This window comes from Cervus canadensis, chromosome 6, assembly GCF_019320065.1.
Source record: "Cervus canadensis isolate Bull #8, Minnesota chromosome 6, ASM1932006v1, whole genome shotgun sequence".
NCBI lineage: Eukaryota > Metazoa > Chordata > Mammalia > Artiodactyla > Cervidae > Cervus > Cervus canadensis.
The window spans coordinates 77,866,377-77,891,981 of NC_057391.1; the positions used below are offsets into that span (position 1 = coordinate 77,866,377).

The 25,605-nt window shown below is 42.1% G+C and overlaps 1 protein-coding gene and 1 non-coding gene across 9 annotated transcripts in view; both read left to right on the plus strand.

The window, feature by feature from the left end:
* The window catches only part of SIPA1L1 (signal induced proliferation associated 1 like 1), a 369,406-nt gene that overhangs the window by 287,098 nt on the left and 56,703 nt on the right, over positions 1–25,605 (plus strand). For all 8 annotated transcript variants that reach the window (XM_043472442.1, XM_043472434.1, XM_043472441.1 and 5 more), the window contains 4 exons: positions 18–175; positions 9,774–10,347; positions 10,976–11,250; positions 19,432–19,701. In XM_043472442.1, coding sequence (XP_043328377.1) covers positions 18–175; positions 9,774–10,347; positions 10,976–11,250; positions 19,432–19,701 — 1,277 coding nt within the window. The remainder of the gene's footprint in view (positions 1–17; positions 176–9,773; positions 10,348–10,975; positions 11,251–19,431; positions 19,702–25,605) is intronic.
* Positions 8,827–8,898, plus strand: TRNAE-UUC. The gene has a single exon. It is a non-coding gene; the product is annotated as a tRNA-Glu (tRNA).

Genomic DNA, 25,605 nt, shown 5'->3' on the forward strand with positions numbered 1-25,605 from the left:
CTTATGTTTTCTTTTAGCTCCTACGGAAGCGGCACATTGGAAATGATATTGTAACAATTGTTTTCCAAGAGCCCGGAGCACAGCCATTCAGCCCGAAAAACATACGATCCCACTTTCAGCATGTTTTCGTCATTGTCAGGGTTCACAACCCCTGCACTGACAGTGTCTGTTACAGGTAATGGCTCCAGAGGTGGCTGGATGGGCGTTGGCGGGTGGTCACATCGAAGGCGCCCTCCAGCTCTTCTTTCGGAAGTGGCAATGGGAAGGCTATCGCTATTTATTTCTGCCTTTAAACTGTGCGCGCGGATGGCCAGATTCACAGGATGACGTAACCTGGTGACACTGACATTCCCTAAACATGTTGGTTAGACACCTGCTGTTTGCATTCGCACCTCTTCCTTAGGTGGTGTCCTTCATCCACACCATCTGGCCACCAGCTAATTACTCATTCTGCTAATTATATTTTGCTTTTGCCATGGCAAAAGCAGAGAAGAATAATCATAATAAGTGGGAATAGTGAAAGTGAAAGTCGCTCTGTCGTGTCCAACTGTTTGCAACCCCATGGACTGTGGACTAGACAGTCCATGGTATTCTCCAGGCCAGAATACTGGAGTGGGTAGCCTCCCCCTTCTCCAGGGGGTCTTCCCAACCCAGGGATCGAACCCAGGTCTCCCACTTTGCAGGCAGATTCTTTACCAGCTGAGCCACAAGGGAAGCCAAATAAGTAGGAAAGAGAAGTTTAATTTTAAAAAAATTATTGCAATTATTTTAAAAAACCCAAACCTTTGCTTCAGACGGATTTGATTCACTGTGACATTTCTGACTTCAGTCTTAGAGGTTTTGTGTTTGGTGGAATTGTTTCCATGTCCCTCACTGATGTAGTCTTATGAGTTACAGAATTCAAGATCTACCTGCAGTGGCCTCTGCAGGAATCCTGGAGGGCATTAGTGTTGAAGAGAGTAAGAACCTGTGATGCTGGATTGACATGAATGTCATGCCAAGATGTTTTGAGGATGTTCTAGCATGAGTAATGTCCTAAGACGAATCTGTCCTTTTAGAATATGAAAGTTTATTGTATTTTTCCATCCCTGAAATTTGGGAGACAAGGCTTTGTTAATTTTGAATAGTTGTTTTTTATTTAATGTAGCCATCTATACAGAAAGTGGCCAACCTAGGCTGCTAATTGGTTTGTTGTGAAATCTACAACTGTCTAATCCTAGGGGTAAGGCAGGTTAATTATAGGAGAACAAGCAAGTTCAGGGAACAGAACAAGTTAAGGTTACTCCTATTGACTGCCATCATCCCTGCCCATTCCACAGTAACTACGTCTGGTGAGCTCCTGTTATGAGCCCAGCTCTAGTTTAGGTATCTTATTTGTATCATTGCCTCATTCCGTTTTTAAAACCTATGAGGTGGCTTCCCTGGTGGCTCAGACCATAAAGAGTCTACCTGCCATGTGGTAGACCCAGGTTCGATCCCTGGGTCAAGAAGATACCCTGGAGGAGGAAATGGCAAACCACTCCAGTATTCTTGTCTGGGAAATCACATGGACAGAGGAGCCCGGCGGGCTGCAGTCCATGGGGTCACATAGAGTCGGACCTGACTGAACGACTTAACACTTTCAGGAGGTGGGTACTGTTTTAATCCCCATTTTCAGATGAGAAAACTTAAGCGCATGGGGATAGGTAACTTGCCTGAGGTTAATTGGTACTGGGCAGAGTGTAGGTTTGAATGCACCAAGTCTAATTTTAGAGTCTTGTCTCTTAACCACTCGGCCCCGCTGCCTCACTCCATGCCATGTGAAATAGGGTCTTTGCTGCCCCTACTGCAAACCTGCAGGCTGTTCCAGAATTTCTCAGATGCCAAGTCTATGTGAAAACCCCAAACCAGGGAGGTCTGTAGTTTCCTAGGCTCGGGGGATGGAAACTCAAGCAAAGGAAGCCTAGATCTGAAGCCTCTTAGCAAGAATATGGTCTCCAAAAGCTGCGTTAGTTAGGTGTAGAAGGAAAGAATTAATGTAGAACATTTGACTGTAATTGGGATGGATAACTGAGTTTAGAAATTACACCCAAGTGATGGAAATGTGCTGTGCACTGGATTCCTGCAAAGGATTTCATATGACTTTGTGGATAGAAAGCTAGATCCTGTTTTGAATCATCTCTAGGATGTTTGGCGAATGGAAAGCCATGTACTTTCTTTTAAAAAGAGATTCTTCTTTTAAAGGTCTTTGTCTTAGTAAATCACTGTCCAGTAGAAATATAGTGCAAGTCACATATTCATTTTATATTTTCCAATAGCCATATTTTTTAAAGTAACAAGAAATAGGTAAAAATAATTTTACCAGTAGGTTTTTGCCCAATGTAAAGTGAAAGTCCCTCAGTCGTGTCCAACTCTTTGCGACCCCATGGACTGTATTTTGACCCAATAATATATATTATTTACCTGTGATATCCAAATATTATAATTTCAACATATAATTTTTAAATTTTAAAAATCATTGAGAAATCTTACATATTTTTGGACCAAGACAAATCTCAAGTGCATTTTTGATTTACAGCTCACCTCAGTTAGAATGCTCAATTTTCATTGGAAATAATATGTATTTAGATTTCATAAAAATTGCAGTTGGAAAAGTACATTCATGATAGCTTATTCCAAGCATACTTTTAAAAGACTTTTGGAAAACTGAATCAAGTGACAGTTTTTAAAATTTAGTATGACTTAACACTCCTTGACCATACCAGCCACATTCTCAGTGCTTAATAGCCACTGGAAGTATGTCGGGGGCAAGTCTAAATACACTGATATAAGGAGGAAAGATGTCTGAGCCTTCTTCAATTCTTGACTGGTGGAGGAAGTGATATGTATTTTATTCTTTTCAAACTCTCCTCCCCAGCCTGAAAATCATGATTTTTGCTTGCTCTTTTTTTCCTCTCCCTCATTTTTAACCTCTTACCTGGAGACCACATGTTCTTAGCCCGCCTTGTGATGCTGGATGCCTTTGCAGGAGCACACTAGACTCCCCAGCTCACAAGACATGGGCTCGTCCCGAAATCCCTAGTTGCCAAGCTTGCTTGAAGACCCAGTACACTGTGAATTTTGGAACTATAGTAGTGATCTTTTCCTGTTCAAAACTTTGGGTACCTGGGTTTTTCTCAGTCCTTCTCAAATTCAGGTAGACATGTTGGGGTATGTGGTCATGCCAGATGTTTATAGGCCCAGAATAACTAGGGTACCTCGCTTGTAGTCTTTAATGCTTGGGAAAGGGATGTGAAGGGTTTATTTTCTCCTGAAAATGTATTAGGAAGTAGAATGGAAAATTTGTACCAATTTTAAGATAAAATGTGGGTCTTCAAAGAGTTTTCATACATGTGGGTTTTTCTCATACTCCAGTCCCTCCCCCAAACTACTAGGGATATGAATTCATAGACCTCTTTCATTAGGGAGATTCTGGTGGGAAAGCTTAGTGATACATTTAATTTATACAAATTTTATTTAAATCTACTTTTATTATCTGTAAAAGATGTAGTTAGACTATTCAAATGCTTTTCCTCATTTAAAGTCTCTTGTTCCCAGGTTTCTCCACTGTGAACACTCAACATTTATTCACTGACATCTACTTGGTGCCCAAAGAGTGTGGACAGTTAGTTCCTCGAAGGAGTGTCTTGCTGTAATTGTGTAGAGAGTTGTGGAGTCAGTACAGGCTAAAGATACAAAGAACGTTTAGCTGGGAAAATAAGATTCAGTGTATGTTGTGTAGCACAGATGGTGGAATTCAGTGGCAAATTAGAAATAATTCTGTGAGTCAGGGGGTGGGTAGCTGTACAGATGGACACATAAACACAGGAAGGACACTGGTAAGTACAGTAAGAAGACTGTGTTGTTGGAGAGATTAGTGGGCTGTAGAGGTCCTTGAAATCCTAGGCCTTTAGACAACACTATATAAATAGACTTTTAGGACAACTCACTCATTGTCAACATGCAAAGTAATTTATATACAAAAATGCAAATTTAGAGTTTATTGTTACTCATTTATTTTTTACTAGTTCTTTGCAGCCCTAATAAAAATATGCTAGGCAGTATTCTAGGCTCTAGGATTCAACAGGGGAGCAGAGAGGAAAAAAACAGTCCCTATAGTGAACATGGAAATGAGACTCTGAAATAATGTGTGCTGTATCACCCTGGGAACTATAATAGAATGTTTATACAGGAAAATCTGACTAATCCAAGTTAATTCCAGAGTCTAGTTAACCTTGAATAGTAGACATAGCCAAGAACTCAAATTAATCACTAAGTCTGAGTACTAAAGCTTATCACCATACCTGATAAGAGAGCCCTCTGGTCTCTATTCACTTGTATCATTACAAAGAGCTTAATTGTCTGATTTCAGTTGACAGAATAGATTAGAAGCAACAAATCAAAAAGATGAACCATTTGGTGGCAAGGATGTACTGAAAGCATCAATAAGTGATGACTGATAAAGGGAGATACAAAAAAATGAGTCATGTTTAATATACAGATTTAATAAGCATAGCCATCCAAGGTCATTTGACTTGGGACCAAACAACCAAATGTACACCATTTACCCCAAGGGCCTCAATTTATAAAAACACAGTGCAGAAATTTTATGACCATTTTTTTAAACAGCTAATGAATGGATGGATCTAGGCATTGATCATCAAAGGCTGCAAATATCATAAAAAGAGACAAATGTGTGTCTCATAATGGAAGAACACAACCCCATCTAGGAATCAGTCTTACCCCTCTTTGCAAAATTGAATGTGAATTTGATCAAACATCTAGAGAAGCCAAGTTGCAAGAAATATAAAAGACCACAGAACATATTTTTATTCAGGAAAATTCAGGCTCTGGACAACTCTGGAACACATAGCCCAGTTTCTTCAACAAATAAATTACTAGAAATAAAGGGGAGGTGAAGTGAGAAAAGTAGAGGAGCATTAACAGAATTCAGAATTTTAAGATAAAATTAATTAATTGTAATGTATGAGCCTTATTTGGATCCATTTCAGGCAGACTCTTTAAAAATTTTAGGACATCTTTAACAGTTGAAGGTTGCTTTTTGATGAAATTAAAGAATTATTGTTAACTTTAAAATGAGTGTTGTAATAAGTAGTTTTAATAAATACTCATCTTCAAAACATGTTAAATTGTGGTCAGGTTAGGAAGTAGATATATATATATATATATATATATTATTCCTCTCAGGAAGATTTCCATATTCAGTGGTTAAGATGTAGTAAATGTTGAAATGAGTCAGTATGATGTAGTGCAGAAAGCACTTTGAACCAAACCAGACTGTTAAACATTTCAGATCTTAAATTTCCCTTTCTGTGCAGTAGAAGACTGCTTGACCCCTACCTAAAAATCCCCTAAGTATCTGGTGTAGGCAGGGAGTGTGGTATATGCACATTAAATGACCATGCCTTTCTTCTTTCCTTCTCTTGAATAAAAATAAACAAATACGTAAGCTTCAGCTGTGTGTCTCACAGTTGAAAAATCAACTGTGTCTCACAAAAGAAAAATCAGAGTGGATCAAGTGGTGAAATTCTTTCAGAAAGTCTATTCCCAGCCATCATTAATCAGAATCCTTCTTGTCTCGTGTGGCTGACCTTTCTACGACAAGATTCTGAAAATGTCACTCTTGGTGCTGAAAACCATTTAGGCAGTGTTGAGACTCCCTGGCATAGCCTACTGCGTGGAGTCCTTCAGGTCTGGCCTCTCCTATCCCTCAGCGTCTGCTGGCCCCTCTCCCAGTCCTCCCACCCCCGCCCCTCACCCCCCATCATGGAGCTACTTATCAGCCCTTCCTCTCTGCACATGCCACTCTCTGGGCAAGAGTGCCTCTTTTCGCACACACCCTGGCCTGCCTTCATCCAGGAATGCCTGCTCTTCTTTTCCCTGGGAGGGCTCCCCTGACCTCCCAGGACTGGATAAAGTATCTTTTGTGTTCCAGTAGCATGCTGAACTCTCCCCAGGAGAGTGCTCAGCCCAGCAGAGGTAGCCCCACACCAGGATCTGAGCTTCTGGAAGACTGAGCCTGTGACATCTCACCCTTGGTCCTGGCATATAGTCAGGTGTTGGTGATTGAAGACTGTTCGCAGTAGAGAGCCCCCAGGGAGGGGACGGTGGGTGCCCATTTGTTCTGCCGCTCATCTTTCCTGTCCTTTGCCAGGGTCTGCTTTCTTGGAAAGCTCCCCAAGCTGGCAGTCTGATCTGAGCTTCTAAGCTCAACAGTTTTGATGCTAAGTCCCCTTCCTTTTAAATGTCGTTCTTTATTGCTGTTGCCATGGTGCTTCAGAAGTTCAAGAGTCTTACTCTTCTCACTCTTTTTCATTGAGACCTCTGTTTAGATGTCTCTGCAACATTCCCATGTATCAGCTTGTGACTTCATCCAAGGTCTTTGATGCCAGCAAAGGCCCAGGCCCACTGGCAGCGGCCTAATGGTGATCTCTTTGGCTGTGTGATTCTTGTAGATGGTCCCTTTCGCAAGCACTTTAAGAGTGGGAAACTTAAAAACATAGCCCCAGGGAGTAAATGTGATCTTGTCACACTGCCGGTTATCCAGAAGCTCAGATTCCCACCCTGGCTCACTCTAATAAGCTCTGGGCAAATTGTTGTACTTCTCCGAGTCTGTTTCCCGGAGAAGTGAAGAATGTGTACCAGCTGTTCAGACGGAGGTTCAGGGATGTGTCAAACGGCAGAGTGAAAGAGAACACCTTCCTGGTCCCTCGGTGGTTTCAGGATGAGGGGAACAGAACAGATTTTTGTGTTAAAATGAATATAGATACTCTTCAGTGGAATGCAAAATCAAGATGAATGTTAAGATGAAACTCAAGATTCTGTTGACAAGAGTCTGAGAAACCCTGACTTCTCTTAAGTGTCCTCCCCCGACCCACTGCTAACTTTCCATAACCCTTTCAGCCTTTGATCTTCTGTCTGTCTTCCAGATAACCCACTTGAGTAGATAACCCTCCCAGTCCTTGACAGTGCTGAGCATGTAAGGCATGGCTATGATTTTAAAGAATGTATTATTTCTCAAGAGATACAGCATTGCATACTAAGCTAAGTGTGGCCAAGAAGCTCTTTGGAATGTGCTTTTAAAAATAGCGAAAGCCATTTATAATTAATTCATCTCAAGTATCTATATATAGCACACTGAAATTCTAGAAAGGCTTCTTTTCTTATGAAGGCAAAGAAAAAAAATCTTTCTACTTAGCTTAAAACAGACCTTATTATCAAGAGTTCAGAATTGGTGGCATCTAAATTAATGAGCTTTTAACCTTGTAGAAAACCTTGAAAGTTAGATTTACCCAACGTAAAACCCTTTGTTTGAAAAGAGCATTCTAGGGTATCATCTTCCTCATCTTCTGTAAGGATTCTATTTCTAATGATGCAAAGCTGGTGTTAGTGTCTGTATCATTTACCTCCCTACCGTGATGAATCACTGATAATTATATGTTAAGGGTTCAGGTTTTTTCCCTTATAGTTCATTCTCGAGTCTTCTAATTATCAGTGGGTTTTCAATATATGTTTGTCTAACATTCTATTAGCTAATAAATAGATCTATTAGACAACCCGTGAATTTAAGGGGCAAGTGGATGGATGGTGCCCATATCAACACCTTCTGCTAAACATTTTTCTCTCCTTGTTTAAAATAAAATCTCTGCTGTTTCTTGAGAAAGAATAATGATATGAAATTAGCAAGAGAAGAAATTGTCCATTTAAAAGGGAAAGATATTAAGTATTTCTGGGTCCTTCTGGGATTCCTCTTAGAAAAGCAAGTGAATCTGGATTTTAGCATCATCTGCTTGACTTGAAGGAAAAAAAAAAGATCAAATTAAAATTATACAGCTGTCAGCATTCAAGCCAGACAGTTCACATTAGGCAGGAAAAACTGCCTTTCTAATACTGATGTAATTAGCTATCGTGCAGATGGAGGTTTCTGTGAATTCTCATCTCCAGTTAGAAAATGGGATGTTGCCTGCCACCTTTCTTTGTCATGAAATGAACTAGGTAGTCTTTTTTTTTTTTTTTTTAATAAATTTGTAAAAAGCCATTTTCAGAAATAGGCCATCTTGTGGCATATTCTGACAAAATATATAATTTGTCTCCTGAGGATGCTGATTTTTATTTATTTATCCTACTTTCACAAGCAGTAATCATTTTTGGAAAAGCGAAGCCAAGTATCTTCAAGCAAACCCTTGAAATAAAAAATTGTGCAAGTTTAATTTGAAAGTTGCATGCTCTTTGATTATGTCCTTTCGATTCTGAGAATTCTAGAGAAACAGATTCTGTATCCTTGGTACAGTTGCATAATTGATTCACTTTTAAATAATTGGATAATTTGAAAAGAGGATGTTTGATCTGTTAGAATCATCATTTCCAGTCCTCTCAAACTTTGTTCAGGTCCTGGAAGGAGATCTTGAAATATGATATAAAACACATTATACTGCCCCACTTTCATTTAATTCCTGTTGTTTTAGGAAAAACTTAAGTCTTTTTTCTTTTGATATTAAAAATAATAGATTAGTATAGATACTTGTAGATCCTTGTCTTGGACACAATTTTAGCAATATAGATGCAAAGGCAGTGACTGGAACAGGCTTTCTTAACTCAATCTTGCTTAAAGGAATGGGGCAAGGAACATCTTTTCCTTACCAATCATCAGAATCAAATACCAAAAGTAGAGAATTTGGACCAAAGAATAGCTTCATTTGAAAATATGGTTTTACCACATAAAAATGATAATCCTTTTCTCTTATCCAAATATCAAGTTTCATTTTAAAATTATGCTTTTGGGAGAATTCCCTGGTGGTCCAGTGGTTAGGACTTGGCACTTTCACTGCTGAGGCCCAGGTTCAGTCCCTGGTTGGGGAACTAAGATCCAGCAAGCTGTTTGGTGCAGCCAAAGCAATTTAATAAAAGATAATTTAAAAAATAAAATAAACTCATGCTTTTTGATCTGGTTGCTTAAGGCCTGACACATAGGAAAAAACAATATGTTTAATTTTTTTTTAATCCATTCCTCTTCTTTGGATACATATCTTTGGATATTTGCATTAGAAGATGACTTCTGTGGTCATCCTGTCTAAAATGGGGACTGCATTTGTGTTCCTCCAGAATCTGTGTTGTTTAGTCACTAAGTCGTATCTTGTCGTATCCATGGGACTCTTGTGACCCCATGGACTGTAGCCCACCAGGCTTCTATGTCCATGTGATTTCCCAGGCAAGAATACTGGAATGGGTTGCCATTTCCTTCTCCAGGAGATCTTCCCAACCCAGGTATCAAATCCGTGTCTCCTGCATTGGCAGGTGGATTCTTTACCACTGAGCTACCTGGGAAGCCCTACTATAAAACCTATACTTGTTCTGAAAGGTGGTTATAGTAACCACCCCTCCCCACTTGGGAATAATCACTAAGTATTTTAAATGCTGTCTCTTGTAAAGAATATTACAGTTAAATCTTTTTTTTCATGGAGTTATGGTTGATTTACTGCCTGTTAATGAAAGTTTTTACCTTAAGTTTTTGGGTATTTTGACCTAGAAAAAATGTTGTTTCCTAAGTCCTAAATACGATTGAATGGAAAAGTATGCTCGTGTTAAGCAGAAGTGTGTGTTGTTCCTTGTGGGAAGATGCCAGTTATTTTCCTTTTGAAGGATGTCTCTGTCATTGAGAGAGTGTATTTTATCCTCCTGCTGTGAGTCTGAGAAATATTGACCAGCCTCTTTCTCACTGGTCTTTCTCTCTGTAGTGTGGCTGTCACCAGGTCCAGAGACGTGCCTTCTTTTGGACCTCCCATCCCCAAAGGGGTCACCTTCCCTAAGTCAAATGTGTTCAGGGACTTCCTTTTGGCCAAAGTGATTAATGCAGAAAATGCTGCTCATAAGTCGGAGAAGTTCCGGGCCATGGCAACCCGGACCCGCCAGGAGTACCTGAAAGACCTGGCAGAGAAGAATGTCACCAACACCCCTATTGACCCATCCGGCAAGTTTCCGTTCATTTCTCTGGCCTCCAAGAAGAAGGAAAAGTCTAAGCCGTACCCAGGAGCTGAGCTCAGCAGCATGGGGGCCATTGTGTGGGCTGTCCGGGCCAAGGACTACAACAAGGCCATGGAGATGGACTGCCTCCTCGGGGTCTCCAATGAGTTTGTCGTCCTCATCGAACAGGAAACAAAGAGTGTGGTTTTCAACTGTTCCTGCAGAGATGTGATAGGGTGGACTTCAACCGACGCCAGCCTCAAAGTCTTCTACGAGAGAGGCGAATGTGTGTCCGTGGAGAGTTTCGTTAGCAATGATGACATCAAAGAGATTGTCAGAAGGCTTCAGGTCAGTGTTTTCCTTCCACTTACGTGCATGTCCCTTTTTCATCAAGCTTTCCATGCAGGTGAGAGCCAAGTTACAGAAGCCCGTCCTGTTTTATTAGGCCCTCTGAAAACTCCCTTCGTGGTGGGAAGGAAGCCAGAGTTTATGTCACACTCGCTTCCCATCATTTTTTTCAGCAGGACAAGTAGCAGAACAAGTGGGGAAGACACCCTGACTGTGCATCTTTGTTGGAAACTCATTTGCATGTGACCTGATCCCATTGCCGTGGTGACTGATGATGTAGCCCAGCCAGTCGGCTTCAGCGGGTGAAAACAGTTGTTGGATTGAGTATCTGCTGCTTTGAATGTCTTAAGGGCAAAATGAGTAGCAGAACACCCATTTTTCTTCACTGCCAGCTCCCTGTAGGTCTCTGTTAGAGGTTTCATTGTAACTTCAGAGAAGCCATTGAGTTCTTTGGACACAACAAGTGTGTTCCTTTGGGCCTAATGAATGGAGATTAGTGAAGGCAAAATAACCAGCCTGCTCTTCAGCTGGCGTTAGAGTATTCAGAAATAACCCTGCTGGCCACGCATACCACTTAAGACCCTAGTGGGTTCATCAGACTGTGATGTCTTTTGTGTTCTTTGTCTAGTTCGTGTCAAAAGGCTGTGAATCGGTGGAGATGACCCTGCGAAGGAATGGGCTGGGACAGCTCGGCTTCCATGTCAACTACGAGGGCATCGTGGCGGATGTGGAGCCTTACGGCTATGCCTGGCAGGCAGGGCTGAGGCAGGGCAGCCGGCTGGTAGAGATCTGCAAGGTGGCCGTGGCCACTCTGAGCCACGAGCAGATGATCGACCTCCTGAGAACATCGGTCACAGTGAAGGTCGTCATCATCCCCCCACATGACGACTGCACCCCGCGGAGGTAGGTCTGAGACTCCGGGGCCATTGGTGTAGCGTGGAGAACATTCCCCAACTGGGTGGGCGTGTAGGGGGGCGTGTGAAGAGCGCTAGGTTACAGGCGATGCTGAAAGTTCCCTCCACGGAAGGTCTGACTCAGGACACAGCTCCCTTTCAGCATGTGGCAACAGCAGCTGGAAGGAATCACCAGTTTGGACCATTCCCAGGATTTACATCTCTGGGTATATAAAGTCACCGTCAGAGACAGAGAAGTCTGGTAAATATCCCCTTTAAACATCTTGCTCCAGTAGCTGAGAAACATGGAACATTTGATGTTAAGAGACACTCAGCATGACAAACTGTCAGACTCTTTTCTTTTGTGTTCCGTGACCCTGCTTCTTCTGCATCTCCCATTTGTAGCCAGTTGCTGTCCAGAACTCTTGAAGTACTGTTTTTGACCCCTGCTGTCTCAGCCTGGAGGGCTGAATGTGACTTCCCAAGCTTTTTCTTAAGTGTATCTGCATGTGTCAGAAATCGACTTCAGAGAAGCTAGCCCCGCTCTTGATGCCGGGACAGTGTAGTTCCCCAACTTCACAGAGGGGAGCCCAGGAGCTCCCCGCCCCTCCCAGCTTCTGCCAAGCCTGCAGCACTGTTGAAAATTTAATTTCTCTGTCTCTGGGGAGATTTCCTGATGGAACAGATTTAATCAACTGTTTCTTTCCTCCTTTGAACATGCACATGTTATTTTTGCTAGGTTTTTTTTTTTTTTCCAATCTGTTAGTTTGGTTTAAACCCGTTATTTTCTAAGAGTTCCTCTTAGGCTTTGGCAATTAATGCTTAGACTTTCTAAGGCCAAGACAATATTCTTATGCTATTTTTCCCCCCAAAACAGGACCAGTCCTGCACCTGAGCTTTTATAGATTCACGAATGTCAAATGATAGAATGTGTAAACAGTTAGGATGGGTTATTTATGCTATTTAAAAAGTAAGCAGCAATGGCAGTATCAGTGTACTTCAGTTCTTCAGACCAAGTGTTACAGGCCAGACTGTGCTCAGGATGGTATTTAGTACTGCTTACCTCCTAGGTGGATGTGCCGATGTCAGAGTGTGGTGAAAATCCCCTTCTCTGATAGTTTTAAGAACTGCTCCCTTTCTGATGACTGGATTTCCCTGGAAACCAAAATTTATATCCAGAACTTTTTGTTTTAGCTATTTCGAGGGCAGGGAGGGTTTATTCTGAAACTACCTTCATTTCCTCAAGCACATAGTATAAATGTTAAGTATTTTGCTTAACTGCAATTCAAGAATGACTCGAGTGCAATCGGAAAGGCAACTAGGTCCTTGCAGCACTCTCCAAGTGCTCTGTGATCCTCTTTCTCTTTTTTTGGCCTGTTTTCCATCCCATTGTCTCTGCTGTGAATTGTCTACTTAATAGTCTATATGTCTAAGCAGTCACTGATAAACTGGAGAAAATAACCAAGCCATGTAACTTGCCCGGGCTTCCCTGGTAGCTCAGCTGTTAAAGAATCCACCTACAATGCAGGAGACCCCAGTTCAATTCCTGGGTTGGGAAGATCCGCTGGAGACAGGATAGGCTCCCCACTCCAGTATTCATGGACCCCCCCCCCCCCGCCCCCGGTGGCTCTGTCGGTAAAGAATCCATCTGCAATGCGGGAGACCTGGGTTGGGAAAATCCCCTGGAGAAAGGAACAGCTACCCACTCCAGTATTCTGGCCTGGAGAATTCCAAGGACTATATAGTCCATGGGGTCGCAGAGAGTCAGACACGACTGAGTGACTTTCACTTTCACTTTTCATATAAACTGACAGCCTTAGGTACAGAGGCTGCTGGTCTAAGGACTAATCTACTCAAAAGGAAGCCTGTTGGTCGTCAGATGCCATCTGTCTGCTCAGGGGTCCTTCCCTTGTTTCTTGGCTCTTCAGTTCATGGGGAGAGACAAATAGATGTGTATGTGAGAGGAAATGGGATGGAATGGGCAACATTACTGACACTGAACTGTGAATAGTAGTTACTAGAAAGATGGGTCCATGGCAGGAGGTGGTTTGTCTACCACAGAATACTAGACTAGATATATTTGCTGTGTGTATTGATAAAAACAAGTAATATTTGCTGAGTTATTACTTTAATATGCCAGGCCCTAGAAAAAAGCACTTTTATATGGATTAGCAAATTTAATCCATGTAACATCCCTGTGAAGTAATAGTATTAATATTACTCCTAGTTAAAGGAAACCCACAGCCAGAAAGGTTAGTGACTCCCCAGCCTCATCTGGCAAATCCAGGTCTAACTTGAGAATCCAAACTCTTAGCTTTGTATGCTTGGGACAGAAATCCTTTCCCTATGTACCAGTGGAAGCAGGATATGCTGGTAAACTGGCTTTCTGGGGGAAAGAACCTTGGTTTGTAGTATTTGCTGATTCCCACGGTGCAGATACTCCCGCTGTGGCCGATTTCAAGCTACCAACATGCCACCCCTGAATGCACACTTGGGATGGATGCTCAGAGTCTGATCCTACAAACCAGGGCTGGCCGGCTCCAGCACAGCCTTTGTGGATAAGCTGTATTTTCCTTCATCGCCCCTTATGGCTTCTGGGGCATCATTGTCATCCTCTAGTAGCCACAGAGCCGGCAGTGCTGGGGACAGAAGAGTGTTAGGAACCTGCCCCCATGAAGGTGTGGGATGGGGGGCTGATGAGCGCACTGCACAGCCCCGCGGGCCTCGGAGATGCACTGTGGCCCTTTCACTAGAGTTTCCACCTGAGACACCATGACCGACCTTCTAGGTGGGTCTATAATGATGCCCTGCATGCCTCTGGAGGACCAGAAGCCCGCTCTCCCCTTCCCTCCCTTAGAGACAACTTCAAAGGAACAGCTGAAGCATTAACACCTTGCTACAATTTTCAGCAAAATAAGATAATGCTCTTCTGTCACTTTTTTTTCCTCTCCTCCGCACTTCACACTCCCACGACTGTTTTGCTCGCAGCTAATTTCTCTGCTCTTTGACTAGTCACTCTCCCCTCTGTCAGCTGGTGCTGCCGCTCCAGGGCCAGGAAGAGCAGGCCTCCTGGAAACACGCTGCCCTCCCTCCCCCGCTGCGTGTTTCTCAGGGTCCCCGGGACCCTGGGGTCATAGGGCCCAGGCTCTAGCATGGGGATTGTATGTAATCACCAACATCCATGTATGCTCACACGGAGGCATCACTAGTTTTGGAAAGGCAAAGTTTTTTTTTTTTGTTTGTTTTTAATGAAAAGGCCAGTTAAACAACAATAAAGTGGGGCTTCAGCAACACCTGTAAAGTCCAACTCTTCTCCTTGTCCTCAGGAAACAGGCAGACCCTCCATGATTGCTCCCACAGGAAAGTGTATTAAAGAGAAGATGGGACAGGGGAAGTAAAGCAAAATTCCTGAGGCCCTACTATGTACTGGGTTTTTGAAAAAGTCTTCATGGCAGCCTCATTTCCATTGAAACAGTGAGCAGAATGAGGGTTGCAGAGGTTTAGTAACTGTGCAGAGAGTGAGCATGGGCAACTAGGGTGATGGCATGATGGAAGCAGTCCTGCAGAAACAGGTTTGGGATTTATCTGTGGACTTCCCCAGACGGCTCCCCCCAGGGAGTGAGATGTCGCACTGCTTGGGGGAGCCCCCACCCCGTCCATCGCCAGTGGGAGTGTATGACCAGCTCTATGTCTTGGTATCTGTGACCACCGACTCGAGCAGACATTCTTGTGGCAAGATGAGAAACACCTAGATAGCAGATTCGGTTGGGATGCTCTGAATGGTATTGCGTGGGAGTGGTGGCCCTTCATTCTGCTGAGGGTCACCAGCCTTTGGATTATTTTTTTAATTGAAATATAGTTGGTTTACGTTGAGTGTTAGTTTCAGATGTACAGCCATGATTCAGTTAATTTATACATATATATATATATATATATATATATTCTTTTTCAGATTCTTTTCCCTTATAGGTTACTACAAAATAATTGAGTATACAGTTCCCTGAGGAAAGCAATCAAGGGCCATTCAAGTGGAAAAGCTAAAAACAAATTACCTGAAAGGACCAAATTACTTTTTAAGTAAGAATTGATTGCAAAGGTTTTTTCCTCATTTTAAAAAACAAGTATTGCAACGTGCAGCAGCATCCTGCTTTAGAGTGAGAAGGGCTGTTAGAAACCATCTGGTTCAAGTCTCTGATTTTTTTAGATGAGGAACTTTGGTTCAAAGAAATTAAGTTGGTTTTTTTTTTTTTTATTCCCAAGCCAAAATCACATGTTTTATTAGAGATATAGCTGTCCCCAAGCACCCAACTTTTCTGATTCAAGAGTCCAGTATTGTGATGGTCTGTTCAGTATACCACTCAGCTGATTTTCTATCTGTATTTCTTAAGGTCTTAAGGATGAAGGAGAGAGCAATGGGTAGTAAGAAATTAAAGGAAAAAGTTAGAATAAAAAAGCTAAAAAAAGAAAGAAGATGGGGTGACTTTTCAATGAAGTTAGGGTTTCAGCTTGTCACTTTGTGTCACTTTTAGTACTTAAAGTTTAATTCCTGTTGATTGTAGCTCTTTGAGAACTGTTGGTATTTTGTCATGGGCTATGCCCCAAATGAAATGCAATAGTCAAATGTAGGATGAAGTTTGGGGATCTGGAATAGAGATATTCTTTAGTTAGTGACTGAAATAAGACTAACCTACAAGTAGACTTATTCTGTGGATTCAAATCCTGGCTCTGCCACTTCTTCTTGGCTGTGTAGTCTTTGCAAATTAATCTCTGCAGGCCTCCATTTCCTCATCTGATCCACAGGGATAGTGATACTCAGACCTGAGAGTTGTTACAGCAGAGCCAGATTAGTGCTAGCCAGTCATGAGCTGTAAGCATCATGAGTTTTTGCTGTTCAATGCCAGAGTTTACTTGGAGTAACACGATACAAATCCCTCTGTGAATTTTCACGTGTGTCATGAAAAGCCAGCTTTTATCTTTGTCCTTCAGTGTACTGCCCGCTTCTGGATTCCATATATCATTCTTATATTTTACAGAGATGAGTAAGGGAGCAGAAGCTAGTGGTGGCCTGCCGCCATGGAGGGCAGTCAGAAGTGGCAGGATGGCAAGGGCTTAGCCCTGTGAAATCTTTGCTTTTCTGTCTCTGTAAATGCATCTTCCCCCCCTGCTTTGGCCTTATCATGCTTGATTCTATAATTATGGAATATGCAGAAGGTTTCTAGTAATATGCTAAGAGCAGTGGGGATGAAATATAGACTACAGAGAAGACAAAATCTCTGGCTTAATGAGATCTTTTGACCAGTTTTAGTTTTAAATGTGATGCAGCTTAAAGAGTACTTGAACTAGAAGAAAATAGAGTAATTACCAATTGCAAGTCTTCCATTTTACAAAGAAACTAAGGCCCCAAAGCAGATATTGTCTATTTGGTATTATGTTATTATTGTTTCTATTTTATTTATTTACTTACTTTTCTATCCTGATGCATTATGGGCTGCAATCAGCCTATGAAGGTATAGAATTAAAATTCATTGAGGGGATCTCTGTGGATGTGTGGAAGGGGGGTGGGGAAAGGGAGAAGGTAAATTGAAAACTGGCCTGGGGGAAATTTTTGAAAAGTTAATACCCCAGGATATGTAGTAAAGTTCGGTACATACACATGTAAATCCATGGCTGATTCATGTAAATGTATGGCAAAAACCACTACAATATTGTAAAGTAATTAGCCTCCAACTAATAAAAATAAATGAAAAAAAAATAAAGTTTGGTACATATTCTGTATTTGTGTTGGTTCCTTGCAGCCGACAGAAAGGGGTGTAGATGGTATGGTCCATTGAGTTTATAAGTTAAATAGACCATCGCAGAGGAAAAGCAAAGCTCACCATAATTTTGAGGTGGAGAGAAATTTTTCCATGCATTATCATAAATTTGTGTTAAGATTCTTTTGGCAAGCTACAACATTCTTGCATTGTATTTCCTGATCCAGAACCCTAGATAATGTATGATCAGAAATGAAAGGTTCATATATACTATGGTAGCACCTGTGTTAACAGCCAACCATGTGGCGATGCATATTTTTGTCAGAAATATTGAATCAAAGCTGGATACTATATCAGAGCCTAAGGTGAAAATCCGTCATTTCAGAGAAAAGGATTATGTAAGAAGTCAGTAACTTCTGAAAGTAATGTCAAGTGGGCCATACAGTGTTCTGCAAACTGCAGGGTGTAACTCTTAAAAAGACCATGTTTAAGAGGTTGTATCCAGTGTATTTTTTTCTTTAATGAAACGGATTAACACGGAATATAGCAGAATGGAAGCTATCAGAGGAGGGTTGTGTGTATTTATGGTTGTGCTGTATCACAGTATAAAATGTATTTGTCATTCAGATTGTGGTCCAAAAAGTTCAAAAGCCATTGTCATCCAAGCATAAAAGAGGCACAGCAGAGTCTTGGGCATAGGGTCAGATTAGGGGTGACCTAGGCTTTGGCGGGGGTTGGAGGGAGTGGCAAAGAAGCTCCAAGCAGAGGTGCCCGTTAGAGACTTGGGCTGAGACTGAGGAGGGCAAGGACCCCAGCAAACCCACGTGTCCAGAAGCGGCGCTTTTCAAAACCTGTGGCTGTCATGAGGGTGAGGGAAAGAACCTTTGTGATTGTTGGGAGTCTTACCCTGAAATACACGGGCAAGGTCATGAACAGGGGGGACCATTCCATCGTGCTCATTTTCCCACCAACAAGAGCCCCTTCCCCAGATGAAAACCAGGCCTCCAGCTGGAGGCTCTATGGACGTGCCTGTCCAGTACAAGAGCCTTGAGCCATCTGTGGCTACAGAGCCATTGTAACGTGGCTGGTCCCAAAGGAGCTGTGCCCCAAGTGTAAAATGCACTCCAAGTTTACAAGGATGTAAAATCTCTCGTTAATTTTTTAAATACTGATTTATTGATCGCTTGTTGAAATGATAGCATTTTGGATATATTGTGTTAAGTAAAATGTATTCTTGAACTGAATTCACCTGCTTCATTTTGCTTTTGTGATGTGTCTGCTGGACGTTTAAAGATTATGTACATGGCTTCTGTCGGTGGCTCCTACTGTATTTCTGTTGGACGGCGCTGGTCTGGACTTTCCTTATGCTGCCTCTAAATATCCTCTTAAAGGACTGTTTTGCTATTACTCTTAACCTTTCCTTTCGAGATTTTTCCACATGCTTCTCAATCTTCGAAATGTCTTTAAGAAAAAATGTCTTTTTTTCTCCCACTTAGTGATTAAATTCAAATGCACACTTTGAGTTAATGCTTTGGTGAGAATAGATTTTTTTTTTTCCCCCTCCCAGTAATTTGCCTATCAGTCAAGTCAGTAATGGATTGAACCTTCCTTGGTTGTTTGGGGAAAGGGACTAGAAAGTGGGTTCCTCCTTTCTTAAGGTTTGGGGATTGGGGCCATGGCACAAAAAAAGGGTAAAATGATGGGAGACAGTTGTGTGCCCGCCATTCATTTCACTCAGGCTGCTGCCTGGGGCCGGCCCTGCTATGAGAGATTTCTGGCTTTCAGGGAGCTGGGGGGAGGCCTGATTTTAGATTATGCTTTGTTCCCCAGCAATTTGATAATTTTTTATTTGATAATTGCTAATTTCAATAACTGGCACTTTTTTTTTCTCCTCCTGAGCTAAATTTGGCTCTCGGTTTGGATTTCAAGATTTCTCCCTACTTATTTTTGACTGTTGGGATCCCAAGAAATTCAAAACTATATACCCTTTTCGATCCTTAATCATAAGGGAAGGATCTAAAGCTTCCTTGTGATTAAGGATGTAAAGCCGCCTGTTTCCTCCGAGGCCCCGTCTTAGAGGTCTGCTCCCCCCATATACTGTCCTGCCACCTTCCGTCCCCAGGTCACAATGCCAACTCTACCCCTGCTCCACCCGCACCCCCCCACCCCCACCAGGGCGACCACAGGTCTCACTGTCTGTCCAGGATTCCATATCTCAAGTCCAGTATTTGGAACTGAGCAAAGGAAAATATGGGTATAATGCTTCTGCGGATTCTGGTTTTTGAAAGGAAAATGATTGTAGGGCTTCATGATTGAAAGATGGTTTGAAACCAGAAATGAAGTGTTTGATGCGTTTTAACTGTTCATGAGAATCCGTGTGGTTCTTCCAACAAGCAGAAGCAATATTGACGTTTCTTCTCTCTATACCCTCCCCCTAGGAGTTGCTCTGAGACCTACCGCATGCCAGTGATGGAGTACAAAATGAACGAAGGGGTGTCCTACGAATTCAAGTTTCCCTTTCGAAATAACAACAAGTGGCAGAGGAATGCCAACAAGGGGCCGCATTCACCTCAAGTCCCGTCCCAGGTGCAGAGTCCCATGACCTCGAGGCTGAACACCGGGAAGGCGGACGGGAAGATGCCTCCTCCGGAAAGAGCCGCCAACATCCCCCGCAGCATCTCTAGCGATGGGCGCCCGCTGGAGAGGCGGTGAGTGTGTCTTTCAAGGTTTGCCCTGAATCTCTGCCCCAGATTTAAATATCTCCAGGCCCAGAAGTACCAGTGTTTGAGCTGCCCATATTTTACTAGAAATCAAAAATTAAAACTGAGATGCATGCACTAGTGGTCTTCAAACCATGGTAGCATTCTGAAGCCAGCAGGGTAAATGAAGATGTGTTCCAGCAAAGCATTTGGCCTTGTGTAATGGCATCTGGGCTTTGCTCTTTCATTTTGCTGTGATACCAACAGAAATCATCATTGCACACTTAGGAGCCATATGAACTAGAACTTGTCAGTCACTTTGAGGTGACATTGACAACATCATCATCTTTGACCTGTAGAGGATTAGTGATACGATTGCAGCAACAGAAGGTTTTTGGTTGAGTGTCTGTGTTTGTGTTTGTGTTACTTTGTTATAAAGAATTGTGAGAAGGGAAAGCCGCTAGTGTAGTACAAACATACTTTCCACTGCTCTGAATGCAGAAGAAAATAGTGGATGTTAGAACACTCAGTCCTGAGTAAAGTAATTAAAAAGAGCAGGTAGGGATTGAGGGATCCCAGAAAGTAACAGACCAAGGTTGGTCGTTAATCCTCACAGATCATATCTGGTTAATTCTTTCTTAACCAGGATGCCCTAGCATTTTGTCTCAAATTCACTACAAAATGCAGCACCATGAACTAAGAACCTAGGGCAAAAATTATAAGTGCTCTTAAAATGTGAATACATATGGACTGTATAATTTTAAGTCATTGTACTGTAAATTCAGACACTCCAAATTACCTCGACTACAGTTTAACACAGTAATCTGCTAGTCCTCTGCTAGAAGAAGCTGACTTCTTTCTGTACATGTACTGCCCTTTCCCCATCATTGTGCTTGTCTTGATCACACCTCTGTGTGTTTTTGTGGTACCCACTCTGCAGAGGGGATCAGGAACCCTCAGAGCTGGCAGGGAGAAGTCTCTGTTCCAGAAGCTGCTGTGGAATGAAGAAAGCTCCCTATGGAGCCAAAATGTGAGCCTGACTCCAGCCAGAACAGGGCGCCAAGGAAAACGTCCCAGCGATGCTTCAGAAGTCATTGGTTCAGACTGAGAGCAGAAAGTTGGAGGTTTTCAAAACCACACTATGATGTCTTTTATCTTAAAAGACATAAAACATTGACACTTAACTATTTCAGAAACACTAGAATACCATGTAGAAATAATCTGATCAAAACAAAAACAGACAAGCAAAAAAAAAAACCCTAGTTGTCTTTCTAAAATTCCTCATATAATCCTGGGAATTTATTTACAGAGCCTTGCTATTTATCTCAATAAAAGATTCATCTCCCAAAGTGGCTACATTCCCATCTGGACTCCTCTTGCTTTCATTATTTTCAGGAAGGAATAGCATCCAAGTGATCGCTGAATAAATTCTTTGTTCTGCACATCCCAAACTTGGCTCCCTCTGAGGTGTGTGTTAACTGGAATTCATGATTTGGCCCACATTTTGAAAGATGAACCTAGGAAACCGTTGTTTAGAGAAGGACCTTTTGTTCCTCTCAATGCTATTTTCTTTCTTTCCAAGACAGTCATCAGGAATTTACGAGTGAAATCAGTTTCACGTTATTTTATATGATATTCCATATAATAAAATAGCAGAATGTATTTTGATCCCATGTTGAATTTAATTTCTGCAACAGAAACTAAAGCTTATGGCTGAATGTACTGACCTGCGAAAGTGAAAATATTTTTTGTAGCTTCTTATCCTCTCAGGATGCAGGCAAGTGCTATAGAATGCATCACTCCATTTGTAGAAGTTCTTTCTGTGGATGTTTTTTCTTTCTGTGGATGTTTGTGTGTACCTTTCCCATAACTCTATCCAAAGGATAGGGAATTCTCATGCTCTCCCTGTAAGACTGTAATAGCCCTGTGGCTCTCCAAGGCATAAGATGAAACTGGCAGAAGTGAGGCTACCAATGGTTTTTGGAAAATTTGACCCCTACCAAGTCTTCTTAGTTTCAGATATCCTTTAAGACACTGGACTAGGATTTCAGATCTAACGATGGAGGGCTTGTAACGCTAAGCTCTAAATTTTCAGATTATTTGTCTCCTCTTCATTTTGAAGGGTATGGAATTAGATGGCTGTTCTCTCGCAAAAATTTAAGAGTTTAATGTCCTATCCCATCATTCCTAACTTTCAGTAAAGCATTATTTCTTATTTAAGTTTTAACTTTGAGGCATACATAGAAGGTACTGTTTGAGAAATAGTACCGAGTGAGTATTCAGTAGACTCCTGACATTCACCAGGAATACTTCCCGAGTCCTCCATTAAGACCTAGAGTCATAAAATAGACCTGAGAATATCATTTCCTCCATGAAACATAGTAAAATAAAACTAAAAATTTTAAGCATTCCCTTCCTAGTTCTACTGAGAACAAATTACCTTACTGCAACATGGATGTGATGCTCCTGGCTATCCATACCTCCCCATCTGACTCTCCCCCTTCATCCCAGCCCTGCCCCTAGATACCATTTGCCTTTGTACCTGGGCCGTCTGTAGAGTGATACGGACCTTTCAGATGAATCATAAGTGGTCAAAACAGATGCCAAGGTCTGCCGTTCCCTGAACCTTACCTTACCAGTAGTAGTATATGCCTGATACTGAGACTAAAGGATGGTCCCTTGGTATCAGTATAGGATTGGTTCAGAACCTCCCTGGATACCAAAACCTGCAGCTGCTCAAGTCCTGTAATTAACCCTCACATCCTCAGCAGGTCTGCAGATCATGAACATAGTAGTATATGCATTGAAAAAAATTTCCTGTAGAAGTGAGCCTATGCAGTTCAAACCCATATTGTTCAAGGGTCAGCTATATTGCCTTTACGTGGTTGGTTTGTTTCATTTATTTTTCTCCCCCAGGTCAGGCAAGTTGTATTAAACTGTAGAGAACCAGCTTATTTAGGATGAAGTGTGCAGCCACCTCAAGCCTACTCTGCACATGCTACACAAATCTGCCTACTTCATTCACCACGACTGGACACAGCACAATTCATTTTAAATGAAAACTGAATATACTGCTTGTAGAAACTTAATTTACTGCTTGTAGAAGCATAGTTTTCTTGAATTGTATGCAAGTTCCCAGACTTAACGGTCATTAGAAACAAAGAAAAAAATACTTGTGGAACAGATTATCCTTTTTCACAATTTTTATGACAAACTAAAAGGTGTTGTTCCTATTTGGAGTTTCTAACAAGAATTATTTAACTGAATTTTGCTCTCTATACATTGATTAGAGAAACTGATACAGTAGGAGTAGATGACCCATTTGCCATCTAAATAGAATAAAGTCTGATTAGATTTGGTTTAAATATAAGAGCTTTATGCTATCTAGGTGGCCTTTCAAGTGTATAATTTTATGGTATTTGTGGGAGAAGTTCTTATTGACAGAATTATTATTTTTGTTCAGTAGCTAAATTGTGTCTGATTCTTTTTGACCCCATGGACTGCAGCATGCCAGGCTTACTGTCTGCATCAGGTGGCCAAAGTATTGGAACTTCAGCATCAGTCCTTCCAATGAATATTCAGGGTTGATCTCCTTTAGAATTGGCTGTTTTGATTTCCTTGCTGTCCAAGGGACTTTCAAGAGTCCCAGCACCACAATTCAAAAGCATCAAGAATTGACAAAATTAATATTTAACAAAAACAGTTGATATGGTGCAATCTCTATTTTGGCCTCAAATATATCTTGAGTGTAAGGATAGTACTGAATTTAAGTTAGCTGGCTGTGGTACACTGAACTTAACACATTACTCTGTTTAAACATAATATGGGATTAGTAATACAACCCTGATCGGTGTTAATATGCTCAGAAAAGCTTAAGTATTTTGGGGGTTTTGCATAAACAACAGGCATGTTGGCATATAAAAGAATTTTCCTTTCTCCTTTTTGTAGATGAAGTATTGCCAAGCTTTCTATAAATATTTAGAGTCAGATCATACTGAACCAATGCTGCTTTTGCATTTTACCTGGATGCCATCCTCTCCCCCTTTCTCCACTGCATTTAGCTTTCAGCAGCTGGATGGAATGTTGCTTCCTAAACAGTTACAGCTGGCTACACTTGCAGCCTCCCTAATGCCCTCCTCTGCAGATGTCTGCACCATGCAGGGCATGAAGATCGTGCCTAGAGGATATTGTTGAAACAAACGCAAATAGTTCTTCTATTTCTGTTTCAGTATCCATTAACAAAAATTCCCCTTCCCCCACCCCTAGGCCCTTACCATTCTACTTTCTGTGATTTTGACTATCTTGGTACCTCACATAAATAGAAAATTTACCTTAGTGGAATCATCCACTGTTTGTCCTTTGGGGACTGGTTTATTTCACTTTAGCATAATGTATTCAGGCTTCATTCATGTTGTAGCATATGTTGAGTTTTCCTTCTTGCTTATTAGCTCAGGCTACTGTAACAAAATACCATAGATTCAGTGGCTTATACAACAGACATTTACTTGTGGAGTCTGGAAATTCCAAAATCAAGGTTCCAAAAGGTGTGATTCTTGGTGAGGACCCTCTTCTTGGCTTGTAAAAAGCACCTTCTTGCTGTGTCCTCACATGGCAAAGAGAGGAAGCTCTGGTTTCTTGCCCCTCTTATAAGGGCACTCATTGCATCATGGGGGCTCCACCCTTATGACCTCATCTTAACCTAATTACCTCCCAAAGGCCCCACCTCCTAATGTCATTACACTGGGGTTAGGATTTCAACACAGGAATTCGGTGAGGAGTGAGGGTGGGGGGATCCCCAGGTGGCACAGTGGTAAAGAATCCACCTGCCAGTGCAGAAGCCACAGAAGACAGAGGTTTGATTCCTGGGTCAAGAAGATCCCCTGGAGGAGGGCATGGCAACCCACTCCAGTGTTCTTGCCTGGATAATCCCATGGACAGAGGAGCCTGACTGGCAAAGAGTCAGACACAACTGAGCACACATGCACACGGGTGGGTGAGGGGCACATTAAGTCCTTAACCTTTCCCTTTTTCAAGAATGAGTAGTATTCCATTGTATGTATGTACCACATTGCTTATCCATTCATCCATTAATGGACACTTGGGTAAATCAGTTTATAAAATTCAAAAGAAGGTAAAAGTGAAACACTATAATCTGATAAAGTCATAGAATTGAAGCTTAGATTTAAGTAGAATTTTTGCTTTTTATTGACTTAATTGCCCCAGCTCTCCAAAGGAGTGAATGCACTCTGGCATCCACACTGGCATCACTTTAGATGATTTGCAAGTTCACACTTTTAGAGTGGACTTTCCAGGTGGCGCTAGTGGTAAAGAACCTGTCTGCCAATGCTGGAGACCCAAGAGATGCGGATTCGATTTCTGGGTCAGAAAGATTCCTTGGAGGAGGGCGTGGTGACCTATTCCAGGATTCTTGCCTGGAGAATCCCATCAACAGGGGAGCCTGGCAGGCTACAGCGCATGGAGTCCCAGAGAGTCAGACACGACTGAAGCAACTTAGCACACACTCACGCACTTTTAGATTAGAGTGTGATTAGAGTGTGAAGGTGTTTTCTATTCAAGCATTCGGGAAAGGGACGCAGTGGCCTGAGCCTGGCATGCCTCCCAGCTCCCTTTCTTTTACAAACCGTAGAGTGGCCCGGGGAACAAGCCCAGGGTACTATAAAGCCGAGGTACTGTAGTTACTGTGTTCAATCTGAGCTGGTCGGACAGGCCTGGCACATAGTGCGTCTTAGAAACTGGTAGTTGCCGTCTTCCTTGGTGTCGTTTTGTGGGTACTCTTCTAAATACAGCTGCCTGGGGGTGGAAGGGGGCTCTAGTTCCAGTTGGGGACTTAGGGGAGAGGATAGAGCTAGCCAGACCGGGCTCATGAGTCAGTCTGCAGCTAATCCAGGCCAT